This window comes from Ailuropoda melanoleuca, chromosome 8 (genome assembly GCF_002007445.2).
Source record: "Ailuropoda melanoleuca isolate Jingjing chromosome 8, ASM200744v2, whole genome shotgun sequence".
In the NCBI taxonomy this organism is placed as follows: Eukaryota; Metazoa; Chordata; class Mammalia; order Carnivora; family Ursidae; genus Ailuropoda; species Ailuropoda melanoleuca.
In genome coordinates this window covers 42,080,888-42,089,811 of record NC_048225.1, presented here as the reverse complement: position 1 = coordinate 42,089,811, position 8,924 = coordinate 42,080,888, and the positions used below count along the sequence as shown (strand labels likewise).

Sequence of the window (8,924 nt, the reverse complement as noted above, 5' to 3'; positions counted from 1 at the left end):
TTTTTTTTTTTTTTTTTTTTTTTTTTTGACACAGAGAGAGAGGCAGCACATGCAGGGGGAGTGGCAGGCAGAGGGAGAGGGAGAAGCAGGCTCCCCACTGAGCAGGGAGCCCCATGCCAGGCTCCATCCCAGGGTCCCGGGATCATGACATGAGTCAAAGGCAGACACTCCACCAACTGAGCCACCCAGGCCCCCCCACAGGCTACTTTTCATACATTACGGAGCGCCAGAGAGAAACACAGAAATAATACATAAACGCAATACCCCCAATACACACACACAAAGATCCTTGGGTTCCTCAAAGCTGAAAACCTCGAACTCGCTTGACTGAGAGGGGGGCAAGAGTTGGAATAAACTAAGAGATTAAAAAGAGCAATGGGTAAAGCCCCTCTGCCTGGAACACTCCTGGTTCCCGCTGTTAACCGATCTAAGGGCTTCCCCCTTGATGGAGGGCATGGCACTAAGGGCCTCGTCACCGGCAGCGTCGCCCACGCCCGGAAAAAGAGCTGGAGGCTGAGAACTCCCAACAGTCTCTCTCTCTCTCTCTCTCTCTCTCTCTCTCTCTCTCTCTTTCTCTGTGCGTCCCTGGGGAGGCCCGCACTGGGTAGAGAGATCCCAGGGGAGGGTGTGTGAGGGAGTTCAAGCAACAGCCCCAACGCGCCAGGGAATGCACTTGAAGTTTAGCGAGAGGGAGAAACTTTTGTTTTCTTTGAAACCAAGTCTCCACCCCACCAGGAAAAGTCTTGTGCGGTACGGCACCCGGGACTAGACCGCAGCCCCCCTGCCCGGGCATTGCAGACCCGCTGCGAGGCCTTCCTGCCCTCGCGCCTCCCGGGGTGCTCACCTGCGATGTCCCAGAGCTGCAGGCGCACCACCGTCTCCGGGTCCCAGTGGAGCACCTTGAGCGCGAAGTCCACACCGATGGTGGCCCGGTAGTGCGAGGAGAAGTTCTGGTGCACATAGCGCTTGATGATGCTGGTCTTGCCCACGCCCAGGTCGCCGATCACCAGCAGCTTGTACAGGTGCTCCTTGTGCGGGGCCTGCATCCTGGCGGGCCGCCCGCGTGCAGTGCCAGACTGGGGATTGCAGCCGGGGCCTGGGCGGGAGACGGACTCCGGGAGCACGAGTGCGGGCGCCAGGGAGAGGAGCGGCGAGGCGGGGGCGAGGGGCGGAACTCCTCCCCGCCGCCTGGAGAAACGCCCAGACAGGCGCCCAGGGGGTTAATCCTCCTTCCTTCCCCGCGCCGCCTTGGAGGGGGGTGGAGCGTCTCCCGGGAAAGGCACGTAGGGGGCTCGAGTCTTAATGCCTGTTGCAAAGGTTATTTGTGCAGCACTTTACAGTTTCCAAAGAGTCCTCCTTGCCTGTGATCCCGAACACAAAGCTTTGGGGTGTGGGCTTTATTTTCCATGTTTTCCGTGCTGGAAAACTGCGTGGGGAAAAGTTCAGTGCATTGCCGCAGATGAAAGTGACAAGCCCGGGGAACCCAGGGCACCTGAGCTCACAGCCCCGCCCCCAGCCCGCACTGTAGAGAGAGCTTGGAAGAGAGGCAGCTGACAATACAATTTCAGGAGACAAGATCCAGGTTTGGGTTCCTTCTGCCCTGGTTTTTTGAGGTGAGTGGCCCTGGGCAAGTCATTTGACCTCGGGCAAGCCTCGGTTTGCTTTCTTCCTCAATGACATGATAATGGTAACCCAGACCTGTCACCTGCCATGGAGGGAGAACATCCAGCACTTTCACACCTATTTAACTGTCAGCAGCCTAACAAGGGGAACCAGGGGGCTGAAAATGCAGGGGGCATCCTTGGCTTTTAGCCTCCTCCTCTCCTATCCTAAAAGCTCTGGGCAACATTGAAAGACAATTTCAATAACTAGTCAGATTATTTTAAGTGATAACAATAGCAAGTATTTATCCATTTGCTTATATCAGTTTTTATATACATATCACTTTATTACCTGAGCAGTCTTAAAATTGATACCATTATTCTTCCCATTTTACAAAGGAGGAAACTGAGGCCTAGATATTTTAAGTAAGCTAACCACTATTTAGGAAAAAGCCAAATTAGAAGCCAATTTTCTGAGCCAAAGAGGGTTTTTTTCTTTGTTTTTTTAATGTATTCTTTTAACCAATACATATTTGTGCTTGGGATGATACAGAAATAACACAAGATTCCTGGTCTCAAGAACTTTACCTTCTTGTGGATGGGGGCAGACAAGACAAACAAAAATAAATGCGTACGATTTGTAACATATTAGTCAGTGATAAAATAAGGTAGGGGAACAGGTACTAAGAGTTGGACTGGGGTTGGCCTTCTAGATAGGGTGGCCAGGGAAGGCCTCACCAAGGAGGGAACAATTCAGTAGGAACATCCATTTCTGAGGAAGTGGCATGCAGCTCTAAGGGATGAGCAGATGGGCACCCTGTACTGAAGTGAGTCATTTTGTACCCGAATGTGCCAGGAACTGAGCAACGTCCCCACTATCTCATTTCAACTTTCCAACTGTATCAGGAAGTATTTTGTCCAGTTCACAGATGAGAAAAGGAAGACAGAGAGCAGCTTTCTCAAGCCCACACTGTGATAAAACCGGGATTCCAATACAAGCTTGTGTGAAACAGAGAAGAGAACGTTTGGCGGCCCACTGTCTTTCTGTTTTCATCTGACGCTGCACATGCTGTCCCTCAGCCTCCACAGGCCTCACAAGCAGACGGCTACCCCAGCTGCCTGACCCGGGTAAGTCCCATAACCTCAGTTTCCACATCCACAAGATGAGAGTAAGGACATCTACCTTCTAGGGTTGGTGGTAGAAGTAGGGGCTAGGTAACAAAGTGCCCAGCCTATAGTAGGTGCCGAATGGCAGCTAGTAATAGCAAATGAGGGACGAGCTTTCCACACCACGTTCTCTGATATAAATACTGGGGACCAGCATCATGTCTTGTCAGCTTTCTATCCCCTCGGAAGGGTAACTCAGAAGCTTTGCTCATAATGGGCATGAAGTGAAGGTGTGCAGAATTGCTCTGGTTTGTGTTTTAGTGAATAGATTGGTAGACATCCTTCTTTGGTTTCCGCCCACGCAAGGACACACCAGGCAGATTATATCTAACGAGTGAACCAAGTATTCTACCTGCGTAAGGTATTGGCCAACACTGTGGCTTCATTTTGCAGGGAGGGGAGTTCACAAAACTGAGGGGCCCTAGGCCCTTCTTAGAGCTTGAAAAATGAGCTTTAATGGCAAAGACCCTCGCCAGACCTAAAATCTGACTCTGTAGATATGAAGACAAGTTTGGTCTGGGCAAGGAGCCGGTGGTGGAAACAAGGAGGGGGTTGAAGTTTGAGACATTACATGAGCCAGCCCTCACTATTATGCCTGACCCAACTGCTTCACAGGCCCCAGCCTGTTTTCCCAGCCTCGTCCCAGCTGAGTCATCCCCACCCTCACCTGGTCTGTGCTGATCAGGAGCATGTTGGAACACCAGGCAGTGAGATTTATTGTGAAGGACAGACAGACCCAGACCCAGGTTTTCTGAAACTGGAAGCTTATAAAATTGGGTGGGGGGGAGTGGTCTTTTTTTTTTTTTTTAAAGATTTTATTTATTCATTTGACAGAGATAGAGACAGCCAGCGAGAGAGGGAACACAAGCAGGGGGAGTGGGAGAGGAAGAAGCAGGCTCATAGCGGAGGAGCCTGATGTGGCTCGATCCCATAATGCCGGGATCACGCCCTGAGCCGAAGGCAGACGCTTAACCGCTGTGCCACCCAGGCGCCCCGGGGGGGAGTGGTCTTTAAGCAAAAAAACAAAACAAACAAAAAACAAAAACAAACAACCAAACACAAAGAAGAAATTAAGGAACAGGTCCTGAAGCTTTAGCCTCCTGCATCTCCAGGGGGAAGGAAATCCCTCTGTCGGGGGCAGTGGGTAACCAGAGAGAGCAAACTCCCTGGCTAGACAGGAAGTATTGCAATTTGTTTCCAGAGTCATTCATTTAGGTCTCATGACAATTCTTCACAGTGGGAAGAAATTACTCTTGGTTGATATTTTTTAATCTTTTAGACTAAAGCAGCTTGGTGAGCTTGCCAGGCTAGCAGCTCAGTGAAATCAGGAAAGACCCCAAGTAAAATGCAGGAATTGGGTTGCAATATCTCTGGAGCTTACTGCTGACTCACATGTCAGAGCTCTGGGCCTTTTAGACACCTTCCGCCCGAGCTGTAGCATTGTCTATCCTGCATTCCATCTGCTCTCCCCACCCAATTAGGACATTTGAGAGAAGGCTGTGGAAGGGCCATTTCAAAACAAACATCATGCCACGGTTCTCTTTCTGTTTCATGGCTCCATTCTCTCCTCAGCTGCTCCACATTTGCCACAGAGATAAGGGCTCTCCAAGCACATTTTTTGGATGGCATATCTTTCTGTGTCCCCTTCCTTCTCTTTGAACTTTTCTTCCCTCAGAACTAGGCTGCAAGCAGGGAGCCAGGAGCTTGAGGACAGAATATCCACTAGATTCAGGCTAGAGTAGCTTTAAATGAAAAGGACATTAGCCAATAGGTCGACCATCCTTGCCTCCTATCCTCCCTCTACCCCCAGATTATGGGATGCCATAAGAACCTATCTGTCCCAACCTGAGAATCCATCTGCCTCAGATACCTTGGGACTATCCGGGAGGATGCCTGGCTTTATCCTGACAAGCTGGCTCTCCTTCTCTCCAGAGAGAATAGCTGGGGTTGTGCCATGTGGCTCCTCTCAGCAGCCACACTGCACCATGGAGACCTGTTTCCCACAAAAAACCCTTAAAGCATCTCTGGTGATGCTTTGATAATCTTACTACCCTCAAATTGCTACACCACAGCATGCCCTCTCCTGAATAACAGGAAGGGAGATGACTCAAGGCTGTAAAAGCTGTATGAGACCACAAAGTGCTCAGAATTCAAGCATGGAAGGCCATTCCAGAAAGCACCAAGTTAGATTTCTCTAGGTCTCCATTCCCTTGCTATCCAACTTGGGTGCATATTCTTGCACGTATTCAGTGGTAAAACTAATTTAAAAGATTGGAAATTGCTTTACAAACATAAACGTAAAGCCCGCATGTTTCCCTCCCAGGGCTGTTGCACTACGTGAGTCCCTACGAAGTTACTTTATTTGCCTTCACCAATAAAAGAGCAGTAGGGAGTTATTCATTAGTTCATATGGCTCTTCACAATTGCTCTGAAGAATTACTTAAATGACTTCAAGATAGGGTACCAAAGACACTGTTGGAGGAAAGGTAAGGTAGTATTTCGTAGATTAATGCAAGCAATATATCTTCTGAAAAAGGCCTCTAAGAGATTACCATAGAATTTATCATCCAAACAGGGACTCTTGAGAGTGAAAGGGAGACCTATTAATAATTACACTAAACCACAGAAACAAGCCAGGCTGTCCAAAAGAATGTTTATTCCTGAAGCAGAGGGCTAGAGCTCTCAAGTGAGATCCACAACCAAGAGTGACATTTGAAAAATCTCTTAAATCATCATTTTAATAAATAGTTCTGCCAAGTTAAGGCTGAATGAATTTCTTGTTCTCTTCAAAGTGTCCCCCTTTTATCTGCTAGCTTGTCAGAAGCCTGTACTGACTTGCAATGAGAGTTATATCCAGTATCGACTCAGGACTGAGCAGGTATCTGGAAGTAGGCAACTATTTTCACATTATTTGGAGAGAGGCCAAGATGGATTCTGTATGGAAAGTACTTGAAATGAATACACTTTGGTCTATGAGAATTTTGATGTTGGACTTTTTACCCAGAAAGAAAAACTATAATGGGATATTTAGTGGTTATCATCAGAAATTGATTGCAGGTGAGTTTTTGAACCCGCCATTTAGTTTGGACCAAGAAAAGCAGATTATGCCCTAAACCATTTTCAGCAGATTTATTACCAGCTAAACTTATATGCTAAAGCTGCACACATTTGACTTGCTTTCAACAGACGGGGCTGAGCTGGGATTTATTTTCCTCCTAACCCACCCAATATGGACAAGTACAAATAGGCTATGGAATGGCCAAAAAGCAAGCATCTGAGAACACGGAGCAAAATGACTCGATATGACTCAGAGTTTCAACTTCCTTGTATTGAGTACCTACCATGCACTTATTTACCTTCCAACCAGACTGTTGGTAGGTATCCCTACTTTGTAACAAGGGAAATGGGGATCAGAGAATTTAAATAATTTGTCCAAAGTGACAGAATGAAAATTGTAACTCATGATTCCTGAATCCCTGCTTTTCCTACTCTACACACTCCTGTGGCCATGCGGTAAAATCAAGATCCAGACTCCTCCAGCTTTGTTTCTGCTCTTATCCCAGACAGCATGGCTGTAAAAAAGGGGGGGAGGGGTGATTCTATTTCTGTTTTACAAAACCCTAAGTATGGAGGGAAACATCCAATAAAGGAGAAAAAGAAAAATGCATGATTCAAACATGAAAGGGTACATGGCACCCTCCCTCAACAACACAGGCAAAAAGGCAGCACTCCATTTGGATGGCATGCTATCCATTTGTGGGAGTGATCTGATTCAGCAAACATAGAGCACATAAAACAAGGAGTCTACTTCTGATGCTCTCAGAGAAGGCAACAGCTTAATAATACTCAGGATCTCCTGGGAGTGAGCCCCCAGCCCATAACAAGTGGGGACAAAGGGACTGGTATAGTCTTGCTCAGAGGATAACTAGAGAAAATTACTGACAGAGTGTCGATCCAAGAATATTTATCTGCAAAGCACCATGACAGAATTTTTTTGAGGGTCAGGGTCAGGAGTGGGATCTCAGATTTATCCACAAGAATGTCCCTACCATGAAATCTTACCATTTACACTGAGGTAGATGGAACTACTAAGTCAACAAAAGAAAGACAATTATCTTATGGTTTCACTCATATGAGGAATATAAGAATATAGCACAGAGGATCATAGGGGAAGGGAGGGAAAACGGAATGGGGAGAAATCAGAGAGGGAGACAAACCATGAGAGACTCTTAAATATGGGAAAGAAACTGAGGGTTGCTGGAGGGGAGGTGTGGGGGATGGGGTTACTGGGTGACGGGCATTAAAGAGGGCCTGTGATGTGATGTGTTATATGCAACTGATGAATTATTGAACTCTACATCTGAAACTAATGATGTACTATATGTTGGCTAATTGAATGGAAAAAAAAAATGTCCCAGCCATCGAATGTTTGCACTCTGGTTAGAGCATTGGTCAGCAAGTACACACATAGCCTTCTACCTCCCCTTCTGCCTCCTTCCCAGATCCCTTCACTGGCTCCTTCCTTTCTCTGCTTCCCACCACTCAAGCCTACTAGTCTCCATCTGTGGGGCTCTGCCTTTCCCTGCCTGAGCTCATCCACTTCTGTGGCAATGGAGCAAACAAGACTATGGATTCAACTCTGGAATCATGCCCACTTACCTTGGTTTCCCATTTGAACTTCACCACCAACCAGCTGTAGGACTTCCATAAAGAAATGTAGCTTCTGTAAAACTGTCTCTTCAGGTGTAAAATGAGGATAATCATTTCCACCTCCTGCAGTTTTTAGGACACCTGCATGAAATGAGGCAGTGAAGTACCTCACCTTGTGTTTGGCCCAGGATATGTACTGAAAAGCAAATGTTGTTAAACTATCAAATGTCTGCTGATGACTTCTAGATCTGTGTTTGAGACTCCAACCCTCTCCTGCATCCCATACCCTATTCCAACAGCCTTTGGGGCACTTATACCAGGCTCTCTGGCAGACGTGTCAAGTGCAGCATATGCAAAACTGAGCACATTATCTACCCTAACAGACTTGTTCCTTTTCCTGTATTCCTGGTTTTGGTCAGTGGTTCCACCCTTACCAAAGTCTACCAAGCCTGAAAACTCAGTCACACTCGACTCCTCCCTCTGAATTACCCACACCTCCCCTCATCTGTGTCCTCTGATTCTATCTTGGACAAATTCCTAAGTGCATTTCTTCTACTCCACTCTGTTAGAACACAGAGGTGAACATCTATTCAATATTATTGAGGGCGAAGGATTTTTAAGCATTATGCAAAAGGCCGAATTCATAAAGGAAAAACATTTTAAATGTATATATATTAAAAATTACCAGAGGCAAGACAAATGGTAAATGCAAACTGAGGAAAAATTTGCAACTTTTAAGACAGACAAAAAGGGAATAGAGTTTATATATAAAAAGCTCTAGTAAATTATTTTAAAACATCCAAAAAGATAAACGGACAGGGATATAAATAAACCACCACACAAGAAAAATGAAAAGCCAGGAATAATAGAAGTAGGAAAATTAAACGATGAGATACCATCTTCCACTTTTCAAACAAATATATTTTAATACTAAAAATGCCCATTACTGACAAAGATGCAAAGAAATGGACATGATCATATGATTGTGGTGGGTCTATAATTTGAGAAAAAGCCATTGGAGGGAAATGTGGTTATATGTATCAGGAACCTTAAAAATGTATGTGCCCTTTGACCGAATGATGCCATTTATATGAATTTATGGTAACAAAATCATTAGAGGTTTGTACATATTTAACTTCACGAATGCATATTACAGTGTTGCTTATCATAGAACAGAATGGGAACTTCCTAAATGTGCATCAGGTTAAATATCATAATGATATAAATATGCAATGGCACATTATACAAGCTTTATAAAAATGAGGTAAAAGAAAAATACCGAATGACTTGGAAAGGTGTTCATATTTTTCACAATATTTTAAAATTGGAAAAAAATAAAATATTGTAATACCCGATTTGGCATATCTATCTACCTAGTTTCCATTTTACATATATACATAAATACCCACCAAAAAAAGGTATGGAAAATCTATTTGTTATCAGAAATTATCTCTGGATGATGAGGTTACTGCTTTGCTGTATTACATTTTTTTTTTTACTTTTCTA

The 8,924-nt window shown here is 45.4% G+C and overlaps 1 protein-coding gene across 3 annotated transcripts in view; it reads right to left on the bottom strand.

The window, feature by feature from the left end:
• The window catches only part of RAB38 (RAB38, member RAS oncogene family), a 65,535-nt gene extending 57,441 nt beyond the window's left edge, over positions 1 to 8,094 (bottom strand). Inside the window, exons 1-2 of one of the 3 annotated variants that reach the window (XM_034666174.1) lie at positions 7,428 to 8,094; positions 845 to 1,705 (exon numbers count right to left, since the gene is read on the bottom strand). In XM_034666174.1, the coding sequence (XP_034522065.1) occupies positions 845 to 1,046 (202 nt within the window). In that variant the 5' untranslated portion in view covers positions 1,047 to 1,705; positions 7,428 to 8,094. Of the gene's footprint in view, positions 1 to 844; positions 3,565 to 7,427 lie in introns of those variants that run through there. The other 2 variants (XM_034666173.1, XM_002925011.4) reach the window with 2 other exon arrangements.
• Positions 8,095 to 8,924: the final 830 nt, after the last annotated feature.